General features: G+C 42.4%; 3 protein-coding genes across 6 annotated transcripts in view; 2 read left to right on the top strand and 1 right to left on the bottom strand.

Moving 5' to 3' along the window:
* Nucleotides 1–1,190: 1,190 nt before the first annotated feature.
* mgrn1b (mahogunin, ring finger 1b) lies at nucleotides 1,191–9,464 on the top strand. 2 transcript variants are annotated; one of them, XM_053443970.1, is made up of 17 exons: nucleotides 1,191–1,552; nucleotides 2,575–2,693; nucleotides 2,911–2,999; nucleotides 3,093–3,239; nucleotides 3,816–3,933; nucleotides 4,110–4,176; nucleotides 4,354–4,397; nucleotides 4,496–4,543; nucleotides 5,212–5,280; nucleotides 5,381–5,540; nucleotides 5,629–5,738; nucleotides 6,003–6,217; nucleotides 6,341–6,452; nucleotides 6,549–6,594; nucleotides 6,685–6,789; nucleotides 7,144–7,189; nucleotides 7,657–9,464. In XM_053443970.1, the coding sequence occupies exons 1-16, from the start codon at nucleotides 1,465–1,467 to the stop codon at nucleotides 7,182–7,184; spliced, it is 1,578 nt and encodes a 525-aa protein (XP_053299945.1). In that variant the 5' UTR covers nucleotides 1,191–1,464; the 3' UTR covers nucleotides 7,185–7,189; nucleotides 7,657–9,464. The 2 variants fall into 2 exon arrangements, with proteins under 2 accessions (XP_053299945.1, XP_053299944.1); XM_053443969.1 differs by lacking the exon at nucleotides 7,144–7,189 and having other exon boundaries at nucleotides 1,192–1,552.
* Nucleotides 9,465–13,040: 3,576 nt separating this feature from the next.
* Nucleotides 13,041–14,584, top strand: aanat2 (arylalkylamine N-acetyltransferase 2). The gene is made up of 3 exons (XM_053443779.1): nucleotides 13,041–13,206; nucleotides 13,445–13,599; nucleotides 13,688–14,584. Exons 1-3 carry the CDS (start codon nucleotides 13,041–13,043, stop codon nucleotides 13,991–13,993), a joined length of 627 nt encoding a protein of 208 aa, XP_053299754.1. The 3' UTR covers nucleotides 13,994–14,584.
* rhbdf1a (rhomboid 5 homolog 1a (Drosophila)) overlaps nucleotides 14,385–25,238 on the bottom strand; it is a 29,410-nt gene continuing 18,556 nt past the window's right edge. For all 3 annotated transcript variants that reach the window (XM_053443776.1, XM_053443777.1, XM_053443778.1), the window contains exons 4-18: nucleotides 23,206–23,419; nucleotides 21,914–22,120; nucleotides 21,630–21,752; nucleotides 21,336–21,499; nucleotides 20,625–20,876; nucleotides 20,412–20,523; nucleotides 20,213–20,287; nucleotides 19,309–19,470; nucleotides 19,116–19,216; nucleotides 18,962–19,025; nucleotides 17,817–17,911; nucleotides 17,653–17,728; nucleotides 17,228–17,328; nucleotides 15,835–15,988; nucleotides 14,385–15,690 (exon numbers count right to left, since the gene is read on the bottom strand). In XM_053443776.1, coding sequence (XP_053299751.1) covers nucleotides 15,271–15,690; nucleotides 15,835–15,988; nucleotides 17,228–17,328; nucleotides 17,653–17,728; nucleotides 17,817–17,911; nucleotides 18,962–19,025; nucleotides 19,116–19,216; nucleotides 19,309–19,470; nucleotides 20,213–20,287; nucleotides 20,412–20,523; nucleotides 20,625–20,876; nucleotides 21,336–21,499; nucleotides 21,630–21,752; nucleotides 21,914–22,120; nucleotides 23,206–23,419 — 2,320 coding nt within the window. In that variant the 3' untranslated portion in view covers nucleotides 14,385–15,270. The remainder of the gene's footprint in view (nucleotides 15,691–15,834; nucleotides 15,989–17,227; nucleotides 17,329–17,652; nucleotides 17,729–17,816; nucleotides 17,912–18,961; nucleotides 19,026–19,115; nucleotides 19,217–19,308; nucleotides 19,471–20,212; nucleotides 20,288–20,411; nucleotides 20,524–20,624; nucleotides 20,877–21,335; nucleotides 21,500–21,629; nucleotides 21,753–21,913; nucleotides 22,121–23,205; nucleotides 23,420–25,238) is intronic.

Below are 25,238 nucleotides of genomic sequence, written 5' to 3' on the forward strand. Positions count from 1 at the left end.
ACTTCTGCACAGGTTGTGCGCAATGGGCTTCTGCGCAGAATGTGCGCAATGGGCTTCTGCGCAGGATGTGCAGAATTTTAAGTTTTTGATATTAAATTTAATATGAACTTTTTTTATATTTAATTTCTCCGCGCTGGTTCAGGGGTAAATGATGCTGGTCTTCACAGGTGACTGACTTACGCAAGCCTGTAGCCGCCACCCCCCCCACAGAGGATTATGTGCTTGTGTGTGTGTGTGTGGCCGGGGCGCTTCCCGGTTCTTCCCAGCACTATGCTGCCGGTAGGAACAGCCCAAGTATTTAACATGGGCGAGTAAAGGAGGAGGACCGCTTTTCGCAACGCTTCTACCTCCGGTGGGTCCCCGAGGTTAGGGATTATCGTGTGACGTTAATGTATTGTTTTACATTGCATGTGTCACGTCATGATAAATCAGTCTCCTATGTCGCCTGTACCAGGAGCCGCCCCTGTCACTGGTTGTCTTGGCTCGCTGTCTGGCCGGTAACCAGCCGTCCGTACCGCTCCGTGAATAAGGAGGAGGAGATGTTTCTTTACTTGGAATGCGGCCACTTTATTTCTTGGATATACAGCAGGAGCAACACTCGCATCACCTCTAGGTGGTCCGTCACTTGTCGTTATACACACACTTTTAGCGTGGTATTTTCCCACAATACCCAGGTACACTACGTCACACACTACAAACTTTCCTTAAAGGGGCAGCGCAACAGCTCTCGGTCTCATATACAGATGGCAAGAGAAAGCAGAGAGGGATTTTTACACACTGTCTGATAAAGATTCCGACAGTAAAGGCAAGGGGTAGTGATGGATAAGGTTTTCTTTAACAAGTTAAGTCTTTCATTCTCACTTTCCACCTTAAAACGATGAAATTAACTGAACTATGAACTAGTTCAGAATTTAAATGGTGAACTATGAAGGTGAACTGTTTACTTGTATGAACTGAGCTTTGAACTAGTTCATGAGATGTGTGAACTTGCACAATACTGCCACTTTGGGACTAATAAGGACTTCTTATTATTTTTCCACTTCAGGTAAAAGAAGACCCTCCACTCTTGCCTCTGATTGGCTCGAGTCAAGGCAAGAAGGGCGATGATTGCTTTTTAACAGTGACGAATATCAGAATGAACCAATCAGTGGCGGGTCTACCACTTCCGTCTCCCCACACGCACAGCCAATCACGTTGACTCCCTGCTACGTCAGAACACCTCGGCCACAACAACAGCCCGACCCCCGTTGCTGGGTGTTTGCTGTTAGCATTCGCTGCATAGCCGCCGATTAGCTAAACGCGCACGATGTTAAATTAAAGCAAAAGTTGGTTTTTCGTCGATGTGATCGTTGTTTTCGGCGTCACTTTGCCCTGAAGCCCGAGGTCCTTACAGCTGCTGTCGCGCCGCTAGCTGCCAAGCCTGCTAGCTAACCCTAGCTAACGTCGGCGATCAAGCCAGGAAAGATGGGGTCCATCCTGAGTCGCAGAATCGCTGGGGTTGAGGATATCGATATCCAGGCCAACTCGGCCTATCGATTTCCACCCAAATCTGGTTAGTGATCAATTGTGCCTCTTGCCTGAACTCCGCGTCCACATAAACATCGATCTCCTAAAGCTAGAACCTGTGTCGAGCCATCCGGGCGTATCCTAGCAAGTCTGGTTTTATTACTTTACTATCATCTGCTCGCTAGTTAGATTGTGACTGTAAAGATTTGAAACCATATAAATGTGTTTGCAGAGAGGTCACATGTTGCACTGGCAGTAGTTATATGTGTCGAGCGCTGCTGGACTAACACAAGTTTGTTTATTATTCGGTTACTACAACATTGTGGTCAGATCACATGTGATCAGCATCGAAACTGAATGCACAGACTTGGATTGTGTGTTTGTGAGGCTGCAGGAGCAGAGGGACAAGGGATGATGACAAATGCGGACATGTCACGTTTCAGCACGTTTTTCAGCCTTGGATGCATGTTCCCGTCCATATACTATAACTACAATATGTATAATAATTTAGTTTTAACTGCCTTTTCTTTTTGGAATCATGATATTCTTTCAGACATTGTAAAACCAGTACAGTACAGGTTTGTCCACGTGAGATCAGCAATTTTGACTTAGTTTCAAATCAGCTAGTCATATATTTACACCATGAGGACTGATATGGTTTTTCTGAAGTCACTCGAGGTTCTGTCCTCCTTGATGAAAAATATCCTACTCTTTCTATTCTGTTTAGATTTTTATATACATTTAAATATTTATGTTCCTGCTTCAAGTCATGTTTAGGGTATCGTCCGAGTTATTTTTAGGGTGCTACTGCTGGGTGATGAGAAACGGCAGCATGGGGTTGTGTACCTCAGTTTGATGTACTGGTCCCATTTAGTCAACTAAGTAGGATTTGTTACACTTTTTTCCTCAGCCATTCATAGAAATCATTAAATAACACATCACTTTACATTTTCTAGCTGAACAATTTTGAAAATAACAGAGTTATTGTTTACACTGACACAAATTTTCAGAATTGGTATTCAATGCTTGGACGGCCTTTAATATTTAAATTCTTCCCCTTGTCCGCAGGGAATTATTTTGCGAGCCACTTCTTCATGGGAGGAGAGAAATTTGACACACCACACCCAGAGGGATACCTATTCGGAGAAAACATGGACCTGAATTTTCTTGGAAATAGGCCAGTGCAGGTGAAAACTTTTCCTTCTTCAATCCTGTTGTTTCAATCATCTTAAAATTGATTGCTGTAAATTTTCAGCTGTTTATCTACTACACTGTAGATGTAGTATACTACTATACTGTATATCTACTTAACTGTAGTTCTACATTTGTTGTCAGCCATGTGATTAATTAAATACTGAATCCAATAACATATCGCGATTCATCCTGCTTTCATTGTATCACCAGTTTCCATATGTGACGCCTGCACCCCACGAGCCTGTGAAAACCCTGAGGAGTCTGGTGAACATCAGGAAGGACTCTCTGCGTTTGGTCAGGTAAAGAGACTGAGGCTGTATTAGGATACAAATCACGGTAACACAAAAAAACAACCAGTAAAGAGTTTGCTTTTCAAAACCTTTTGATTGCAGATATAAAGATGACTCTGACGCACCAGTGGAGGAAGGTGGACAACCAAAGGTTAGGTATGGTGTGGAGTTCACCTTCGATGCTGATGCTCGCGTGGCCATCACCCTCTACTGTCAGGCATTTGAAGAGTTCTCCAATGGGATGGCAGTGTAAGAAATCCAACCATTTCGTTATGTGACTAAATAACTCAAAATGATTTGTATTACAATGGATAAACAGCTACCTAGAAAATATGCACAATGAATCGTATATGGTCTTTTATTCACCAATTTTAATATGTTAATGATCACACAATAACAGTGCATCTGTATCTGTCTATGAGATGATTAGTCAAGCATATAAGTGACACCTCAGATTCCTTTTACACTTGAACTCTTGTTTATGGGAAGTGAGATTAAAGCCTCAGAGCACAAAGACTAGAATAGATTTGGCGGGTCCTAAGCAACCACCAGTCGCCATGGATACCACAGATGAGACTTAGATGAAGATGAAAGTAATACTCTGCCCTGAAGTTATTGTTCAATGACAAGCCCAAAATTTTATAAATTTTAAACTTTGCTACTGTTGTTTTATGTTTTATGTTTTCCTAACTGATTTTATCTTGAGACTAGTGTTAGGCTTGCCACACTGATGGATGTCGACTTGTTTGCGTTTTCTATAGTGCACTGGTTTAGGTTTCAGCTCCCTGCACACTGACCATATTCTCTGCACTATTCTGAATATAGTTACAGCCCAAAGGATCCAACAATGGTGTCTGAGACTGTGCATTACAAGCGAGGGGTGAACCAGCAGTTCTCCATGCCAACTTTCAAAATCGACTTCTGTGAGTGGAAAGAGGAAGATGTAAGTATCTGCTGCATCATGTTTGTTGCTGGTTTATGCCAGTATACATCTTCTGCATCCACTGAAAAGGCAAATTATGTTTGACTCGATCTTTTGACAGATAATCTGAAGGCGCAATAATTGTCGTCAGTATACAATACAGTGTATTGAAATGATGTATATCTTTCCCCTTTAAGCTGAACTTTGACCTTGACCGAGGAGTATTTCCCATCGTTATCCAGGCTGTGGTTGATGAAGGAGATGGTAAATTACTGAGGCTGCATAACATTTCTGAAAATAATTGGTTACTATCAAAACTGTCAAACAAATGTACCATTAAACAGCAGCTCTGATTGTTTTAAGGTGATTCACTAAAATGTCAAGTTTGTAGTTAATTTGAAAAAAACTCATATTTTGTATTAATCATATTTCTTTTTTAAGATTGCCTTGGACATGCTCATGTGCTTTTGGCAGCTTTCGAAAGAGTGAGTATGCATCCATGTGAATTTAAACATGTTCTCTTTGTATAAAACACATTTTTACATGAGTTTAAATGTATTTTCTGTTGTTTTTTCATCTTCAGCACGTTGATGGCAGTTTCTCCGTCAAGCCTCTGAAGCAGAAACAAATTGTAGGTTTCCAAATTTTCTAATTTTCATCCTGTCATGTTTAGAATCCAGGGAGTAATTGGAAGTTTCGAGGGGGGGAAGTATTTCATCACAGTCTGGGAATCTAGGTCTAATCCGTTCTTCTCATACATCACAAATACTTTCCTTTATACTTTTTACACATACAGCATTACATCATGTGATAGATGGATGTTTAAGGCCTTGATGAGCTGGGCTGGAGTTTCTCGTAACAGCGCAGGCAGATCGCTCTAAAAGAAATACAGCTATTTTTAGTATTTCAGCTGCCTTCTGTTTTGATCCTTATACCATCTGTAGCTTTCAAAAGACCTACACACCACAAAAATCTGTGCCGAGACCCCTGGGAGTCTGGAAATAATGGAAGTAGGAGTTGAATGTAAATTTAGATCACAGAGAGCTCAAAGTTATTTTACATGTCTGGTGTTTGTGTTCTTAATCTGACATATAGGTATTTTTTTTTTTTTAGTTGAGACTTGAAATTCCTAACCATGGATAACATTCAGTATTTTATTTTATATTCCACATAACAACAAAACCACAAGACATTGGAAAGAATATATTGTTTATTTAGTTTGCCAACCCCCTTGAGCCTCACTATGTACATAAGCATTCGTTTCTGCAACGTGAAATGTCTAATCTCTTTATTTTTTAGGTGGACCGTGTGAGCTATCTCTTGCAGGAGATTTATGGGATTGAGAACAAAAACAACCAAGAAACCAAGGTTTCAGTGAACATCTTGTCTCATACATAAATTTACAACCCTGTAAATTCTCAGCCATGTTTTACTTGTACAGCTAATGAATCAATTCTTCTTCCTCCAGCAATCCGACGACGAGAACAGTGACAACAGCAACGAATGTGTTGTCTGTCTCTCGGACCTGCGAGACACACTCATCCTGCCCTGCAGACATCTGTGTCTCTGCAACTCCTGCGCAGACACGCTCCGTTACCAGGCCAACAATTGTCCCATCTGCAGGCTGCGTAAGAAGTGTTGCATCAACGTCAAAGTTGAACACAATGAAATGAGATTATACTTGTGCTTATTTTCACCTGGTGTTCCTGTGCCCAGCCTTTAGAGCCCTCCTGCAGATCAGAGCTGTGAGGAAAAAGCCTGGAGCTCTCTCTCCTGTGTCCTTCAGCCCTGTTCTGGCTCAGAATATGGACCACGATGAGCACTCAGTAAGTCCCATTCATGCTCATCTGTGTTTAATTAGAAATAGGTCAAGATGTTCATTAACATAAAGCTGTAACAGAGAATGATTTAGTGCTGCATAACATTATTTTGTATCTTTAAAGCTACATGAAATTCTGTAATTAAGACATTGCTGTGATTGAAAGGGTCAAATTACGTGTTTATCTCAGAAGATAATAAAATACGATCTAGATTTATATCTACATGTATTGAACTGATGATGATGTTGTTGTGTGCACATCTCTTTGCAGGGCACAGACTCGGTTCCTCCTGGCTTTGAGCCCATCTCACTGTTGGAGGCTCTGAATGGTCAGAGGTCAGTGTCTCCTTCCATCCCATCGGCCCCGCTGTACGATGAAATCAACTTCTCGGGGGGTGTAGGAGGGGACGGCAGGCCGCTGAGCTCCCCGGAGCATTTAAGTGATGGGAGTCTGCAGAAAAGCAAAGTCAGCAAGTCACCTGACAGGTAATCTCACAATAAGGATGACCATATCTACACAAAGACATTACTATATATAATCTGGCTTAATCAGATTTATATGCAGACTCTTTGCATTTATCAATTTATTTTCTTGTCTCCTCGCTGTAGCACCCTTAGGTCTCCATCCTCTCCCATTCAGGAGGAGGACGAGGAGAAGCTGTCTGAGATGTCTGATGCTCAGCCTCACACGATGCTGTCCAGCAGCCCCGCCCCCACAGATGTACGCCGCCACTTTCACTTCCACTACCTTTTACAAACTTTGAAAAAGACAAGAACCCGGTTTAAAATGTTAAGATCTTCCTCCTTTTTCCTCCAGGCCACAGCTGCTGAGGACGTGGCAGAGTCCCTGTCTCCAGATGAGGGTGAGTCTTCTCATGTGGCGCTCTGTAAAAAAGCTGATGTTGTGTGTTGAGTGACACTGTTAACGCTGTTGCTCCACTGTTCTGATTCAGAGGACAGGATGCATTCTGGGGGAGACATCCTGCAGGACTGCAGCAGCGAACACAGCAGCTTGACCAAAACAGAGAGCGACCCACAGGGTGACCTATCTCTACCAGGTGAGAAATCCCCTCCGGAAAACATTAAGAAATATATTAAAGCAGACATGAAAGATAGGGAATATTATAATATCTCGAAGTAATGAGTTTCAACCTTTACTTTCTAATGACAGCTCAGATAAATAATTTGATCGAGCAGTGACTGAAGCTCCTATTTTTGTTTCTTTTCCAGTCATCAAATCTCTTCTCTGGTACTCTAGCCTAATGTCTCCCTTCTTTAATGCCAGACTATAAGGGCTTTTATTCCCTGTTCTTTGCATCTAACCTGAGTGCTCTTGTTCTTCTTTCTGTTTCCTAACACTCCTGTCCTGTCGCCTGACACCGTATCCCTCTGTACTGCCTCACTTTGGGCAGCTCTAGGTCCTGATTCCTGCTCTATTGGTATGGAGGAATAACTGTGGTATGTAGGCTTTCCTGGCTGCTCTGCCTCTCTATGTCTGAGCTCCACTGCTCCCACTGAACCCTGTTCTTCATGCATACATACACTGCTGTCAATCGCAGAGAGCGAGAGAGAGAGAAAGATTCAGCAGCCAAAACAATGAATTTGCTGTGATATGCCAGTTTTAATGCAGAGTATCAAGAAAAAGCTAGAGCAATACTGAAAACCGATATCAGCTGTATATATTGAAACAAAAAAATGTAAATTCTCGTCTTTTCTGCATTTTTATTCTCTAAAATTTAACTTTTTATATCGATGAACAGAAATACCAATGATCATAAGTCTGTGAAAAGACTCATACTAGCAGCTTTTTTGTTTAACTGAAATATTGGTCAGGCACTAATAAAAATTGGTACTTATGTGTGTTATCTGACTAGAACGAGCACTTTGAGCCACGTTGCTTACCATGCTGCCTCTTCTCTCTCCAGGATCATCAGAAAGCCTGAAAAGTCAGAGCACAAACAGCTCCAGCCAGCCTCTCCTGTGTCCCACGAGCAGCCTTCACATGGAGGACGAGCATCTCAACCCCTAACTCTGATCCAGCGTTCACCCCGACCGCCTCATCCATCAGAACAGGTTCGTGCTGTACAAGGATCAGCCAGCAGCTCTGCTCCTTCTACACCTCAGGCCAGTCTCCTGCTTGCGGGGTCAGAGTTGACAAAGACCCAGAGAGTAACTTCACCAGAAGAGGGAGGACTGTGTTAACCCCATCGCCTTCTCTGACATAAAAAAAAGAAATCTGACTCCTGCAAAGATGTTCTTTATACCTTACCTGCTTACTGTTTCCCCGTCTTTGAAAACATTTCATGAACTGTCTGATGGTGTTCGGTTGTGTGTGTTGGGAGGAGTTGTGGTCTAGTTATGTGGATCTCAGAGATAATTCACTACCTGTCACGGTGGTGCTTTTAAGCACACTTACTTTAAATTCAATTTCTTGGCACTAGATCCAGAATAATTGATAGTAAAAACATTTGTGTTTAGATGTTGTATTCATCAGTGGAAATGCATTAAGGACATGAGAACCTATTTTTGCAGTCAGGTGAGCATTTTGGGTTCTGAGCAGATATTTCCAAACATATGATTAATACATGTGTGTTCATTTGAAGTGATTTTGCACTCGTTTATAATCCATTCCTTCTAACAAGAGTATATGATGGCATTAGTTTAAGTCTTAAACATCTACACGTCAGTGGTTTATTCTGATTTCAAATGATGTGATATCTATGTATCATAACTGTACTAGAATCCTGTGTAGTTACTTAACAATTGTATACTTGCATATTATATGAGAGAGAAAAAAATCCTGATATGAGCTAGAATCAGTAAACAATGCACATTATTTATAACTTCGACGATAAGAGCTACAGATTCACATCCTAGCAGCTGAACTCAAAGATACAGCCTGCAACAAGCATAGACGCTCCAGCTCCATGTGTGCTCACTCAATATGGCACAGTCAGCGTGCTTGTCGTAGATGTGGCAGATCTCCGTACTGTCTTTTATTTGTCTGCTTATGTGATGTAGCTGCGAAAAAAAGGGGGTCAGGTGTTTGTGTGGCTGCAACGCCTTTACTTACCTTGGTCATGTATGTGTAGCGCCATGCATATAGATCTTTGTGCCTTGATTTGATATGGCTGCCTGCTTGTTGCATTGGACATTAGTGTTCTTCAAATGCTAAAGTACATTTACTGAAAACAGTTTTCAGCCCATAGACAGGATTTTTGGATGATGATGTACAGAGCCTTTTTTTTATCTATCGCAAACTTCATGCTACTGGGAAAATGTATAATGTTATTGAGCAATATTAAATCAAACTCTTTGTTTACTATGTTATGACCATTTATCAATTATGCATTTAATCTGAGTGTTTAGGTTCCAGTGGATTCTCTTACTGTGTGTTCTACTAAAGGAAAACACCCAAAGCAACAGATGCAAACATTGCATTTTTAATAATCGGAGTAGACTTTGCATGTGAATTTGTTGACGTGTTTAACGTCTCATGGCTTTTAAGTAACATGGTTTATCCCCCCCCCCCCTCCCCCCCTTGTCTTCTGTGCCATTTCAACTTGACACTGTGCCTTCCTGTTCTTGTTCTTGTTCTGACCACTATTGACCTGGTATCCAGGATAACTCCACAGTAGGTGGTTTGTGGCTCTCTGTAAAATCAATACCAGTCTTTCCCTGTGTGTATAGCAGCATGTGTATAACAATAAAGAACAAAGACTCTGCTCAGCTACCACCCGCTTTCTGATCCAGTGCTTCTCATTCATTCATTTACAAATTATATGTGTGCTCAGTACAAAGTACACGCTCGGACGTTGCTCTCAGATTAATGTGACTTTCTCAAAGATATGTTTCATCATCCTATAACCAGTCAAAGTAACTGACTGATAACATCACGTGAAATGTGCACGTGAGTAATGTGAAATGATTTCAAAGTAAAACCAATGATTCCAGTACAGACTCACAAAGGTTGATAAGCGTGTGTGTGTATCCTAGAAAGGTTTCGTGGTAAAGTAACTTTTGTCTTTTTAAAGAAAAATGGCCTACTTCAAAACTACCACTATATTTTTGTTGTGTATGAACCTGAAAATGTTGTGTCTGCCATCAGGGCAAACACTGCCCTCTGCTGGTCGAGCTGGAAACAACTGTTTTGTGGAATTTGGTTTAACTGTGTTTTATTTGGTTACAACACATGAACCATTGGCTGCACTAAAACCATGAAGTCAGACTGTTGGTTTATCTACCTTAAGCAACGGTGGACCCCTCATTTCTGTTTTAAAACTATCAATTTATTAGCACTTAAATAGCACTTATAACACTTGGTAGTTTGGCTTTTTTTGGAAGAAATTGTACTTTCTTGATTCTTGTTGTTCTGGGTTTGTACTCTCATGGTTGAATGCACTTACTGTAAGACGCTTTGGTGAAAAGCTTCAGCTTAAATGTAATTTCTGACTTATGGTCCTGCTTGGTGAAATATCTCCAAAAATATGCTTTTTATTTAACTTCAGCATCATTTCATACTCAATATATGTATCTGATGTCTTTAAGTGTTGAAATGAATATTTGGGTTAGTGAGGTTGGTGAATAAACCACCTCAAGTACCAGAAGGCTTGAGGATAAAAGAGTACAACCAGTGCTGTCAACCAATTAACTATAGAGCTGAATCAGCGACAAGTGGATGAATACTAGTGCACACGGACATACACACACACACACTATCTTAGTGTGGACACTCATTGACATAATACATTCCCTAGCCCCTTACCCTGACCTTAACCATAACAACTACATGCGTCATCCTAACCTTAATCTAATTCTAATCCAACCTCAAACAACCCTTTGAATTAGCGAGGACCAGACAAAATGTATTTTTATTTTGAAGCGTTTATCCCTGCCGCAGGATTATATAGTATTATTATTTTATTTTTTTTATTTAAGAAAAAGTTTGACGAATAGTCGCAGAATTCTTATGCCTACATTCTCAATGTCTTGAGACTCATTTGATACAGTTTGACATGGTTACGGTCAGTGGAAGTTTAAAATCGTGAACTACTTTTAAATGTTTCTGCTTTCTAGTGATAGAAATGGAATCTACAGCTATGAATGCTGTAGTTAATTTGCATGTGAAGCACACACACATTGCAATGGGCAGCTGATGAAGGTCACTTCACTTTAGGACGTTTTTTCCAGCAGATTTACATTACACAGATTTCCTCGCTCTTTGAAATCTGTGTAATGTGTTTCATATTTCAAACATAATGACATTCCTCTGCGTTAATGTTTAACTGCTGCTCTCTGCTCAGCTGGACCAACAGGTGTACACCAGTGGAAAGTTTAATAAAGATTCAGTTACACTGTGGCCTCACGCTCGCCTATAAAAACATAATACACTGAGGGATATATGTGTGTACACACACACACACACACACACACACACACACACACACACACACACACACACACACAGACACACACGCACATGCACACTGTGAGAGATGAGATGAGAGAAGGTCAGGGGTTGAGATGGTACTGTATCCATATAAAGTTAGAGCTCTCAAATGCTGTATTAAAGTCCCGTCTCCTTACCTAAACTCTTTTTTACATTTATGAGCTTGTCTGAAAAGCTGAAACATGTTTCTGGGATTCTCAAAATCCAACCTTGTCATTTACTCGGCTCTAACAGACCACGAGGATTTATTTCTAAGGCCGCCCGTACCCCCTTTCTCAGGCCACCCAGATTGACAAAGCTAATTTCATCGGTAGACAACTGTGTACGTGCTCGCCTCTGACACCCGATGATCTCACGAGCAGAGATGTTGTCGTGTCTGTGATTGGTCAGCGGGCCGGGTGACGCTGTGGATGGCTCAAGATAAAGGAGATTTCCCGCTCATCACTGTAGGGGAGGCCAAAATAAGGCAGAGGGATGAAACAATAATCCTTAAAACAATTCTATTTTGGTTTGATCGCGTTAGGCGACATAAAACAATATCATGCCCGAGCCTCGAGCCAGGAGCTGGTGGTGTGAATCCTGTGCAAAGATAGTAGGGCCAGTGGCAAAACAGATCCGATGAGTGTTCTCTATCTGTTTGCTCTGAGTATTTGCAGATGCACGACAGTCTGTGTAAATAGGTTTACCTCAGGCCAGTCGGGCAAGTGCTCTCTCATTTAATTAGTCAGTGCTAAACCTCTTTGAGGCATGAAATCATCTCAACAGCAATCCACACAAATCCCCCCCATCACTTGGTACAGTTAATTTAGCCCACATGCCCTTGACCACCAAAAACATGCACACACACCTGAATTCGTCGAGCACACGTGACCATACAGTTGCTTGATGAATACCAATTCATATATCATCACATCTGGTCTTTTCTCTGATAGAGATACGTCTCCCTGGACTTTTCTAGTTGGACCCGGTGTAAACAAAAGATTCTTGCCACAGTGAAAAAAAAATAAAATAATAATATTAATAATATATTTGTAGTTTTTGGGGTGTGGGGCACAAACAAATTATTGCTAGAACCATCCATTTCAATTTGTGTATAATCATTTTTTTTGTTTGCTTTATTTTCCTTTATTTATAATCAGTAGATTGCTTCTAACTAGATGCTTGTTTGTTTTATTTCTTTATTTAATTGTTTTTGTCATTTTACTGCTTTTAACTAGATGTTTGTTTGTTTCATTGCTTAATTGTATCCATTATCTCTTGCGTTAAATTGTTTGAAATTGTGATTGCAGTGCATGTATTTTCTGTTCTCATGTCTGTGAAGCACCATGTAAACCTGTTTTCTGAAAAGCGTAAAATAAATAGTCATTATTAATATTATAACTATTGTTATTATCTTGGTGTTTTTGGTGTAGGTGATTTTATTGCTGTAACTATTCTGTAATGGTAAGTAGAAGTATATTGAATGTCTAATTAAAATATTTATGCAAATACTGAGTTGTCGTTCTCTTGGTTTAGTACCGTACGTAGGAAAACCCCCTCCCCTTCGGAACAGTATGTAAGTCATTTGAGAGCAGGGGATTTAGAGACTTTGGAGGCACATGCACCGACAGCCATCCTACTATGAGATGACCACTTCACAGAATGAGTTCAGAGACACAGAAGAGGAGCAGGACAACAGAGCAGGAGGGACACAAAGGTCAGCATCTTCACCTGCTGCATCACAGGGGAGGCTTTTATTTATGTGACTTCTCCTCAACTGCACCTCTACTACAAGTGATATATATCAGAAAAAGCCCTGGACAAAGAAAAAGACACAACAACGGAATCGTAACTTCCTGTTGAGTAAAGTATTGAGACATCATGGCAGGGCAGGTCAGCCGCTCACCGCTCCTCAAGCCCTTCTTCCTGAGGACGCCTGTGAGAGGGGTCAGCCCTCTGCAACAAAGACGCCACACGCTTCCCGCCAGCGAGTTCAGGAACCTCACGCCAGAGGACGCCATCAGCGTGTTTGAGATCGAGAGAGAAGGTAAATCACAGAGATTTCCTGAAGCTGACACAATAAGAAAATAACCTGATTTCCAGTTGATTTAACTGATTTGACAGATGTTAAATGAAATATACTGCATTTTCCATCTGAAACGCTGTTTTCGGTCTCTCAGTTCCAGTTCTTACTTGAAATAGAAAACATTTCTTTCATCGTTTCTTTATGTTTAGTCCCAGGACATGATCCACAGTATAAACTGGTTCTTTTCACCCCCTCCCAGCATTCGTCTCTGTGTCTGGAGAGTGTCCCGTCACCCTGGACGAGGTGCTGAATTTCCTGAGTCAGTGCCCTGAGCTCTCACTGGGCTGGTTTGAGGAGGGACAACTGGTGGCTTTCATCATTGGCTCCGGCTGGGACAAGGAGAGGCTTTCCCAAGTATGTCATTTCACAGTATGATGTGTAAAAGAAAACTCCACACAAACTACTGCACTTGTTGATTAATGCCTGTATCTCTCTCCTCCAGGAGGCCATGACTCAGCACGTCCCTGACAGCCCCGCTGTGCACCTCCATGTGCTGTCGGTGCACCGCCACTGCCGCCAGCAAGGCAAGGGCTCCATCCTCCTGTGGCGCTATTTGCAGTACCTGCGCTGCGTACCGGGCCTCCGGCGAGCTCTGCTGATTTGCGAGGACTTCCTGGTGCCTTTCTACGTCAAGGCCGGCTTCAAAGAGAAGGGCCCGTCAGCCATCTCTGTGTCCAACATGCAATTCCATGAGATGGAGTACACGGTCGGCGGGCAGGCGTACGCCAGGAGGAACAGTGGCTGCTAGTCTCTCGATCCCAAAGCCCACCCTCCAACTTCGACCTTATAGGACTTAGGGCAGAAGAGATTAAGAAAACCCAGCTGACAGAGGGACAGATAGAAGCTCAGGGCCAGTAACACCAGTGGACTGGGTTCAGCATCCTCATGTCAGCAGCTCAAAGCTTGCTTTGACACACTGAGCGAGGAGTGACGACTGTTATGCCAGAAGGGATCGAAAACAGTGGCTTTGCAGATGATAATTGGGCTTTTCAGACATTCAATTATTTCCCCTTTGTTAACAGTAGAATATTCTAAGCTCTAAACCGTTTTACCATCTAATCCTTCATATTTCATGGTTTGTAATTCAATCAAGGTACCTATTAGGGGAAAAAAGCTAATAAATTAAATCAAATCTTGAGTTGTGGCATGAATACTGTTTTTATTTTTGTAAACCATTCAGTGTGATTACAGTAATAAAGAGTAATTTGAAGATCTATATATTGATCATGTAGCCTCTAATAATGCTCCGATAGTTTTATTTCTGTTTTATTTCTATGTGGCTTTATGTGAATAAACTCTTCTAACCGTCAAAAGTCCTTTTCAGGTGATTGAGAGAAAGTCACACACATTTGAGTTTGTAGTTGTTGTTTTTTTTTACTGTTGTTTTCAGTTACATGTGAGTAGGCAGGTAGCTAAAACACTACCGTGTTCAAAACAATCATCACTTCTTGGGAAGCAATTAAACAAATAAACATTCGAGTGCTCAGCATAACATAACAAAAATATGGCAGTAGTTGGTACATTTTATCAACAAGGCACCAAAGGTATCAGTATTTGATTTTCGTCCCTGCTTCAGTATGAGGTTGTTTGAATAATAATATTAATTATTAATAATAATAATAATAATAATACTCATTATAATAATAAAACCATCTGGAGTGTGACTGTAAAAAATAAAAAAGATCCTTCTCTTTGTACCAGCGCTGGTTTCTGTAAATCCTGCCTGACGTGTAAAGGGCAGCTGGGAGCTGAGACGAGGTTCAGAAGTGCCATACCTTTGTTTCACTTGACAGTAAAGGAGTGAACTGGGAGGTGATTAAAAGACGTTCTTATGATGAGTGGCATAGGTATTCATACTGACAGAGTAAAAAAACACAAGCATATTCTCATAGTTCACAGACAGGAAGGGGGAGGGGGGGTTGACAGTCCCCAGCCACACAGGAGCACAGTGGGGACACATACTGGCTGACATCTTTTTGTTTTTTTGACCTGTTGCCTCCCTGTTGAGCTCAGGCTATCCGCCCCTCAGTGAAGGTGAGCGTTGAGGTCGTACTTCGCGCAGAATTTGTCCGTGAAGGGGATGCAGGTGAGCAACTCGCACCATTCACACTTAATGGGGTAGACGTAGAAGAGCACCACAAGGCCGGAGAAGAGGCCCACAAACACCAGCAGGAAGACGATGATCTGGCAGCGTTTGCGGTACAGGTCCGTGCGGCCGAAGCTGATGTAGGGGAGGAAGGCGAAGGACAGGAAGAAGCCGGAGATGAAGCCGGAGATGTGGGCGAAGTTGTCGATCCAGGGCAACAGTCCGAAGGCAAAGAGGAAGAGCACCACGCACAGGAGTTTGGTAAAGGCCCTCCAGGGCTGGGCCAGGATCTGCCAGCTCTGAAACAACTCCACAAACAGGCAAGCCAAGATCCCGAACTGAGAGCCAGCTGGACCCACCTGAGAAGAAGAGAGCAGAGGGAGATGTGAGCCGGTGAAAAATGTATGATAGGATTTAAAAGTTCTTTTCATAATGTGGGGCGAAGTTGATCTGGCAGAGAGAAATCTCAGTCTCATAATATTTTACGGTTGTGTGGCGGTCACCTCCGCTCTGTAGGGCAGGAAGATGGCTGAAGCTAAGTTCCCGGTGATGCCACTGATGATGTAAATGATTGAGATGCGCAGCCAGCCCGCCAGCTTCTCCAGGTCCCTCAGGATGGTCATCTGGAACGCCACCGACACCAGGCAGTGCAGGATCCTGGGGAGGAAAGATGTGGGAAAAACGTGCTCATGTGCGTGCAATGTGATGTTGCAATGCGGTTGTCTGTGGATGAGAAGCCGGGGGGGGGGGGGGGGGGGGGGGGAATCATAATCTGTCTGCGTTGAAGAGGCGAGCCCCCTGAAAAGCCGACTTTGCCCATCAACAAAATCGAACTCTATCTCGTGGAGGCTTAATGAGTTCATGGAGCGAAGGCACTTTGTTTAATTACCCAGGAGACAGATAGCAGACAGCAGGGAGATGAAGCATTGCTCCTCTGCGCTGTGAGGTCAGCTCTTTGAGAGGACTGACAGACTGATGGCTACAAACCACAGTGCTGCTGTCACGCTCACATTTAAAGTCTTTTACTGCAAGATATAAAAGTGTTCATCAGCACGCACGTCTAGGCATATGGAAGTTCTGTAGGACAGCTTCAATTATGTTCAATCTACTTACTATAGTTATGTACTTTCTTGTAGAGCATTGCTTTGCATATAACCTGAATTATTGGATTATTTATTTTTAACATTGGATTATTTATTTTTAACATAAACATTGCATATAACCTGAATTATTGAATTATTTATTTTTAACATAAATATCCAAATATGTGTAGGGTCACATCTTTGCCACTCTTGTTAGTTTCTCTGTTCAACAGACTGTAAATAAAGATGGACCACTCATCTCCCACTTCCTACCACTATCCAGAAGAGAAGACTAAATATCCCGGATACGAACGCCGCCATCTTGCGCATTTGGAGCCAGAGTCTGCAGAGTCTAGAGATCATCTTAACATACAGTCTACAGCTGTTTTAATTAATTTGTCCTATACAATATTATTATATTGCTGTTATTTTCTGTGCACTCTTTATGCTACGCTTTTGACGAGTGATGTCAATTTCCGTTTGTGTGATAAAATAAACATGATGTGATCTTTTAAACATCCTGTTCCTCACTGCTGGGTGCAAACACTGTCCCTGAAAACCCTGACGGAGCCTGTTAAACTGAGACTAAGCAGAACTTCAGCTCTTTAAATTAAGCTTCGACTGATTCACAGGCCGAGCTCAGCTGCTAAATTGTGGCTCCTGGGAATGAAGATTTTGTTTTATTTGCAGTCTGGGTAGTAAAAGCTTTACACACTTTGATTTAAAAGATCCATTTTTATGGTTTTCCATCTTGCTGTGTGCATATCTGATGAAGCAAAATCACTTTTCATGATCCTGACAGCTGTCGACTCACCCAGCATGCAGGAAGAGTGAGAGCCACAGCCTGTAAAACTGATCTGGGATCTCAGGGTTGAGGAAAGGCAACAGGCCACACACATCATCCATGCAGTGCACCTGAAGAAGGACAGAGGAGAGCATGTTCATTAATGCCCCTCAGTCATACGGAAACTTACAACCACAAACAACATGGACAGAAAAAAACATGACTCATACGACTGAAGTGGCAATCTAAGATCACAGATTACATGCAACTGAAGTCTGCCTACATAGAAATGCTCTCACTCGGTTTCCAGGAAGCACACAAAACTGTACACTCGATAAAAACAGCAACAGATGCAGCGCAAAAACTTTTCGCATCGAACAGCTTCTCCCTTTTTAAATATCCCCAAGAGAACATAAAGAGTTTAATTTGTGCACACTGAGGAGAGGGATGCTTACTTGAGAGCAGAGAGTAGCCTCCTCATGGAAGTAGCCATTCATGAAGGTGCAGTATTCCCGGGATGTGATTTCACACCTTGCAGAGATACGAAGAGCAGTTAGTAATCTTGTAAACCAGTCACCCGTCATATTTCAGACTAGCACTGGGTAAATGTTTTCCTCACCTCCCTTTGGTTCCAATGCAGCAGGGTCGGCCCGTGATGGTACAGTCAATATGAGGCAGGTTGGTGTGGTTCCCTGTGTTGTACCTGGTGCAAATCTAAAAGACACAGCAGAGGAACAGTCCTTCAAAGTTTGATGTAAACAAGAAGTTTTGAGTTGAAGCACAATAGGACGTTGGATGTCACAGCTGTGGAACATTTTGTCTGCTGATGCAAATATCTGAAACAACTTAAAAAAAGTGGCAAAATCAGATTTCTTAAAAACACTGTCACGTTTTGTGTTAAAGTCCTGAAGATTGCTGAATTATGCTGTTTCATAATGCATCCCAGTTCAACATCTGTACCACTTATCCTTTAAGTGTTGCGGGGGAAGCTGGAGACAATCCCAGTTGACAGTGGGTGAGGTCACCAGCATATCGCAGGGCCGACATACACAGAGAAACAACCATTCATAGTCACATGCTTTGGTCCGTGGGAGGAAAGAAAACGCAGACACAGAGAGAACATGCAAATGAAGAACGGCCCAACTGGGAATTGTGCTGTGAGGCAAAAGTGCTAACCACTTTACCACCATGACACTTAACATATCTAAATTTTCCATACAAAACAAAACCAAGTTCTGCAGAATTAACTCTGTAGCCAAGACTAATTTGCACAACTATGTAAAACCAAGAAACCAGCATGGTTATACTAGTACTGAGAAACTAACTGAGAAAGAAAACCTTCCAGACCTTATGGACCATTGAACTACACACTTATCCACGCTCAAATTTTCTCAATAATGATGGTTGCAATACATATTTGACAGCAACAATGTAAATCTATGTATATTTTTCTAATCTTGATTGACAGTGCCAGGGACTTTTCCAAAAAAACGGAAACAATGATAATCTATTCCTATATCTGGCCGATGAGTCTGTGTGGAGTTGACATGTTCTCTCTCTGTCTGCGTTGGTTTTCCCCTCCCACAGTCCGACTGGGTTAGGTTAACAGTTTAAATTGCCAATAGGTGTGAGTGTGAGTGTGAATGGTTGTTTGTCGCCTCTGTGATGCGCTGGCGACCTTTCCAGGGTGTAACCAGCCTCTGGCCCAATGTCTCCTGGGGATCTCTTCAAATCTTAACCCCAGGAAAGGTTCACTGCACTCACTGGCCACTTGGTGATGTCATCAGGCCATTCATGAGGGGATACCGAGGCGGGCTCTAGACATATCCTGTAAAGAGACAAACGACATGTATACATGACGTGGGGATGTTACTTTATTCTTTAAACTCTAAATAGGACATCTCCTAGTGCGTCTTACCTGGGGTCCTGATGGCACACCGAGCCATGCTGTCTGTTTTCACCGTTTAACTGGGGGGTGCTGGAATGCATCGGCCACTTCACCCACACAGCTAGAGTGCTCTAGAAATAAAAACGCAGAGACAACCGATTAAAAGCTGCCCACAGCTTCGACCTGTATCGTAATTGTAAAGGTGATGGATTTGTGTACAGACCGAGCATTCCTTCTCTGAGGTTTGGACACAGCCAGAGCGGTCGTTCCGCACACAGCAGGCAGAGTTGCGTTCAATAGCTCTCTTTTCCCTGATAAGCTCATGCACCTGCTTGTCCTGCCGCATGCAGGGAGAATATTTGGCCCCCAAGTGGATCAGAAATTCCTGGCAATGAATAGATACAATAAAATTAAGTGTTTATTAAAAGACATTTCATCAAGAAGGTTGTGTTCTCCTTTTAGTTTAATTTATGATTGAATTTAAAAGGGACTGTTGGTCTTTGGTGGAGGTTTATGCACTAGCTTGTTTGTTTTTTGTTGTTTTTTGTTTGCGGGATTACGCAAAAAAAACACTAAACTGATTTCCACCAACCCTGGTGGAGAGATGGGAGGATCAAGGATATGTTTTTCACTTTCTTTAACATTACAACATATGGCATTTAACAAAATTCATAGTACAGTATAATATAGTATTAAAGTTTTTCAGGGAATAATTAGTGGATCTTGATGAAATAGAAAGGCTTGTACACTAAGTGGGCTGATATTTCTGGGTGTGTACAATTGGGTGCATATCTAAATTACAATCTGAATTTTTCATAGAGAGGTAGTTTTTTGTTTTCAGCCAATGTACGTTATAAATAGAGCCTCAAACCTGCAACTACCGCTCATGTGTAGCTGAGATAATGTGGATTCAAGAAGGTAAAAACATATTCCTGACAGCTTTAGAAATTTTACAAATATTTTGGGGGGATTCAGATCGGTTTTATGTTATTTATTAATATCTCTACAATATAAACAAGACAATCAAGTCCATGATTATTCGGCCTTGGTGGAGGTGTGCGCTCTACATTCTGATTGCTTTTGTTATTTTCATCAGATGAAAACAGCAGAGAGAGAGGAGAGCTCACCGAACCCGGCCCGATCCAGAAGTTCTCCTGCTGCACAAACTTGACATTCTCATACACGCCTTTGTTTCTTAAAACCTACATCAGAAGAAATCGAAAAAAAACAGAAAAAATCTTTCAAATTAGATGTGAGCGCAGTACTGGGGTGAGAATATTGTGATGGTGTGTTGAATAAGACGTTCATCAGAGCGTTCTGACTCACAGAATCAACCGTCTCATGCTGGGAGAAGCCCACTGGTGCAATACCGTAGATGCATACAGCCAAGATTGTGATGAGCAAATGGACAAAGGTGATCCAGTATGTAAAAAAAGGCCTAAAGAAAAAGAAGGAATGTACTTTAAAAAAAAATCATCATCATTCATCAGTGTCCACTGAGGGAAATGGAGAGAAAGAGCTCACTAGTCAGATAGGTACCTATGGTCATCCATGTCCTCTATCTGCCTCTTGACGTAGCTGTCAATTCGGTGGCGGTAGGTGCGGTTGGTGAGCTTCCCCACCATGCCCAGCCCATACGGCCTCTTCTCCCGGGCGAAGAGTTTCTTGACAGGTATGACGATTCGCTGGCCGCGCCGCTGTCCGTGAACACTCACCACCTCCTGCCGCAAGGGCACCTTAGGTGGTCCCGGGGTTCCTTCTTTGGCTTTACGCCAGCCTCGCTCCAGAGGTCTGCGAGAGGAGGCAGAGGGGAGAGGGAGAGGAATATGAAGGGAAGGTTTGTAACAGAAACAATATGACATCCCTCTGGTTTTCTGCATCACGTTGAGCCTTATATAAGACTTGAATTTGATTTATTTCAATTATAACACCTAAGACATGGCTTTATCTCAGATGAGATCAATAATAATATTTGTTTACTTGATTTGCATTAATTGGATTTTTAAAACTGCTTTCAAGTAAGATGGATCGCCGGACATATTACATTATAAACCTATGCATTTGTAAATTTTTCCATTCATTTATTGTGTTTTTCCTGTTATTACCACTTTATAGTTGTTTTTTACTTTTAAACTTTTTATTCGTAAAGGGATCAATTTAGTTTTTTCTGATTGTGATTAGTTTAAAAACGTTTTGTTTCACCATAGCTTGTATGGTTGACAATGTGGCCACAGTTGCACAGTAACTCACAGCATGAGGTGACTTCTCTCCAGCTCCGTCTTATCGAGGGCGCTGCCTGTCAGCTCCGTCTCGTCCATCTGGCTGCTGGGCTCCTCCTCTTTCACGCCCGCCTCAGACGGTGACTCGAACACCTCGTCTGCGTACGTGGACAACTCCTCCTGCATCAGAACGTCCTGTGGACAGAAAAACTGCTGATCAGAGGAACTCAAAGTCACGATCTCTTGTGGGTTTGTAAAATAAATAAACAAACACCGTTGCCTAGCATAACAGCATAATAAGATTGTTGTTGTTTTTCAGAATTACTCTTGCGAAGAAGGATGTGTCCAGTTCATCTTGAAAGTCCAGCATCTCTTCCTCCATGAAGCTGGCGGGGGTAAAGCTTCGTCTCTGGGCCCGTCGCAGAGTGCTCTCCCGTATCGAGCGTCCCTGAGAAACACACAAAGAAACAATTTCACAGCTGCAATATTTCTGTCACAAAATAAAACAGTACCAATGAAGACCAGTTGAGTATAGGAAGTTTGTTTGTTCATCATGTGCTATCTTTTCTACAAGCATTGTCGTCTTTGTATTTCATCTCTCTCACTCACCTTGACCAATGCTGCTGCAGCCCTGAAGCTCATCTTCGCCACTGACTCCCTCTTACGCCGGCGAGGCAGTCGGTTGAGACCTGAGCGGGAGCTGGTGAAGGAACAGAGGGAGGCAGCTCCGGGGGTGATGGGGGTCTGAGGTACGCTGTAGCCGTCCACCTCCTCCACCATACGGAAGGCTCGCCCTCGAGCCAATGGGTCCACAATCTGAAGACCAAGTTGGACGTCATCAGAAAGAGCAGAATAACAATAAACATGGTTATGCCTCCACAACAGAGACAACCAGTGACTTGAGGCGCTATGTTTTCGGGTTGTTCGTGCTTATCATAATTGCTAACACGATATCTCAAGAGCGCCTTGGGGCAATTTCTTCAAGTTTGGTAAAATGTTAAATTGGACTTAAGGATGAACTGATTTGATTTTGGTGGTCAAGCTCAAAGGTCAAGGTCACTAGGACCTCACAAAACCCTTTGTTGCCTTGTTAACTGGTTATCTTAAGACAGGGGTGTCCAAATTTTTTTCCTGAGGGCCACATATAGAAAAAAATACGAAGGTCCGGGCCACTCACGGCGCCACGCCCCCCTGCCCTGGAGCGGACTGTTGAGAAGTTGGGGGGGCATAGTCCATCACATTACCTTTAATTTAGCTGACGCTTTTATCCAAAGCAACTTACAATAAGTGCATTCAAGGGTAAAAACCCAGAACAACAATAATCAAGAAAGTACAATATCTTCAAAAATAGAGCAAACTACAAAATGCTATAATTAAGTGCCATTAAAGTGCTACTAAATTGTTAGTTTAAAAATATAAATAAATTTTGAATTCAAAATGGACGGCGGGCCGCAGATGGCCCGCGGGCCGTAGTTTGGACACCCCTGTCTTAAGAGAATCCTTATTAAATTTGGTAAATATAATCACTTCGACTCGCGGATTAACAGATTGAATTTGGATGGTCAAGGGTTAAAAGGTCAAGGTCACAGTGGCCTTTCAAAGTAGGTTTTTGGACTCTTGACCATGATTTCCCAAGAAGAATTTCTTCAAATTTTGATTCAGTTGTCAATTCCACTCAAAGATAAGTAATCAAAGGCCAAATGTCATGAAGACCTTACGAATCTGGAAAATGTAGACTGACACTGCACATGTGAGCGGAGGCATACATTTGTGTAACAATGTGAATTATCAATAGACATTCAACACATGTTGTAGCATATATTACATTCAAGAATAAAATTATTTACTGTTTTCATGACTTAATATCAAAAATTATTAATGTGAATAACTATTTTTCTCACCTTTTGCATGCCATGCTGTGAGGAGTGGACATAGAGCGGAGGCGGGGTCTCCGTGCTGGTTAAGGAAATGTTGTCCTGGCTGGGCAGATCCATCTCCCGGATCACCTGTGGCTTCAGCTTCCCGTAGCGGAGGCTGCAGTGGCGCAGACTTTTCCTCTGCCATTTCTGAGTGGCATCGCCATCTTTGCTGACTCCGAACCAGTCCGCTGTTCCCCTAATGCCACAAACACTGTCCTTTCAGTTCTGGCTCACACAACTCAACATAAACCAGGGAAGCAGTGGTCTAAGACATTTGGAACCCGTTGTATACTGCTTTATTTCTCACGGACAGAGCTGAAGTCCTATCGGGCACAGTGAAAAAGAGATTGCTGACCCTCTGTATATGGAGGAGTGGATCGGCAAACATGCAAGAGACTGATAAGCCCGCATTCCCCTTGATGTCAGAAAGAGACGTAGATAGTGTATGTAATAAGAGCAGTAAAGGGAATATGCCTGGGCATGTTTCATGTTTGTCTGAACACTGGGAAAGAAGACAGGCAGCAGGTAGGTAGACACAACTTGTAACACACTGAATGCATGGTGCCCAGTCACACACTCCCGAAGCCTAAATGCTCAGAGAAAGAGAGGATTACAGTCGTTCTGATGCTGCGAATGAAATCCAACTTATTCACATGTTCCTAATCTTAACTGACGCGAGCAGACACCCAATCCAATTAACACAGAGAATGGAGGATTTTTCCAGAGCGTTCTTTTTTTGTGTGTGACCCTCTCCCCTCTCTGCTAAACCTAGATGAATGCACATGCAATCACGGTGCTGGTGGTTGAGGCCTAATAAGTACCAGAGCAAACAACGTTGCTGCACCCTGAGGCTAGGAAGTGGAAGTGGAAACATTCTTCAAAGAAATATTCAAACAAGCGAGCTGTGTTTTTTCTCACTAATCACCAGCTGCAGAGAGACGGCTCAGTGTATTAGGTGAGAATCTATTTCTTGCTCAGCTCACTCGTTCTTTCCGTGAATAATTCTCAACGAATGTGTCAGTGGAAAGTTAACAGCTAATATTCTAGCATAGCGCCAGTGGACACATCCCCTCACTGTCCTTATGAGTATGGCTGCCAAAGTGCCTCAATCGCAGCAGTATAGGTCATAAATCCTGCCTCCTCCATGTTAATCGATGGGAGATGGCCCAAACTAAAAGGTCAAAGCACAAATCAAATGATCTTTTCTCAAAGACGTTTTTTGTTATTTTAGGTCAATCAATCTAGTCACAAATCCCAATTTGTCTCATATGGTCTTGACAACATGCGACATTCTCTGAGGAAAACTAATAATATTAAACATTCTAACGGGGAACAGCGGCAGAAACCTCATTGTTCCCCTTTTATGGTAAATTTTGTTGTGTTATCTGATGCTATAAAAATGGGGTGAACCGTGATGTTTGACTGTTGAGACTGATGCACAACCGTTGGTATTTGCGATATGTTGGCGATTTGGTTTTGGATTGAATTGGAGATGCGCTATCCATGTTTATTTAAAGTCCTTGAGCTGATCATAAAATGATTTGATGCTGTTCGATGTGAGGTGTCAGGAAATGAGTGACACCCCCACCCTCTGCTGCCATGCTGTGTCATACCTTTGCCTCAGAAATCAAGAGGAACTTGTAAAAGGGAAATTACAGCTTTTGGTATCAGATCTTCTTATGACTCAGTTAAAAAAAAAACACAGCGGCGACAACAATTCTTGTGAATCTAGTGATGTGGGAGAATATACTCACTTGTTCCCTCATTGTAAACAAGTGAGCAAACACCAGACCTTCATCCTGACCCTAACACCTGCGGTCTTGTGAGGGGGGGACATCCTGCCGTACCTGAGCAGGGTTCTGGAGAGCGAGTGGTGTTTCCTGGTGCAGCGGCGAGCAGCTCGCTGGCCCTTAATAGGCACCGTGTTAATCCGCTCAAAGTGCACCCTTCTGCTGCTGTGACCAGGCAGAGCAGGGGCCATAGGGAGGCGACGAGGGACAGAGGGAAGAAGGAGG

The sequence above is a fragment of the Pleuronectes platessa genome, chromosome 16 (genome assembly GCF_947347685.1).
Source record: "Pleuronectes platessa chromosome 16, fPlePla1.1, whole genome shotgun sequence".
Taxonomy (NCBI): Eukaryota; Metazoa; Chordata; class Actinopteri; order Pleuronectiformes; family Pleuronectidae; genus Pleuronectes; species Pleuronectes platessa.

Excerpts from the sequence above, each read along its gene's own strand:
- mgrn1b (XM_053443969.1), top strand. The coding sequence starts at position 1,465 with ATGGGGTCCATCCTGAGTCGCAGAATCGCTGGGGTTGAGGATATCGAT. Across the intron at positions 4,544-5,211 it reads CTCTGAAGCAGAAACAAATT|GTGGACCGTGTGAGCTATCT; the intron begins GTAGGTTTCCAA and ends TTTATTTTTTAG. Across the intron at positions 6,453-6,548 it reads GCAGCCCCGCCCCCACAGAT|GCCACAGCTGCTGAGGACGT; the intron begins GTACGCCGCCAC and ends TTTTTCCTCCAG.
- aanat2 (XM_053443779.1), top strand. The coding sequence starts at position 13,041 with ATGGCAGGGCAGGTCAGCCGCTCACCGCTCCTCAAGCCCTTCTTCCTG. Across the intron at positions 13,207-13,444 it reads GTTTGAGATCGAGAGAGAAG|CATTCGTCTCTGTGTCTGGA; the intron begins GTAAATCACAGA and ends ACCCCCTCCCAG. Across the intron at positions 13,600-13,687 it reads ACAAGGAGAGGCTTTCCCAA|GAGGCCATGACTCAGCACGT; the intron begins GTATGTCATTTC and ends TCTCTCCTCCAG.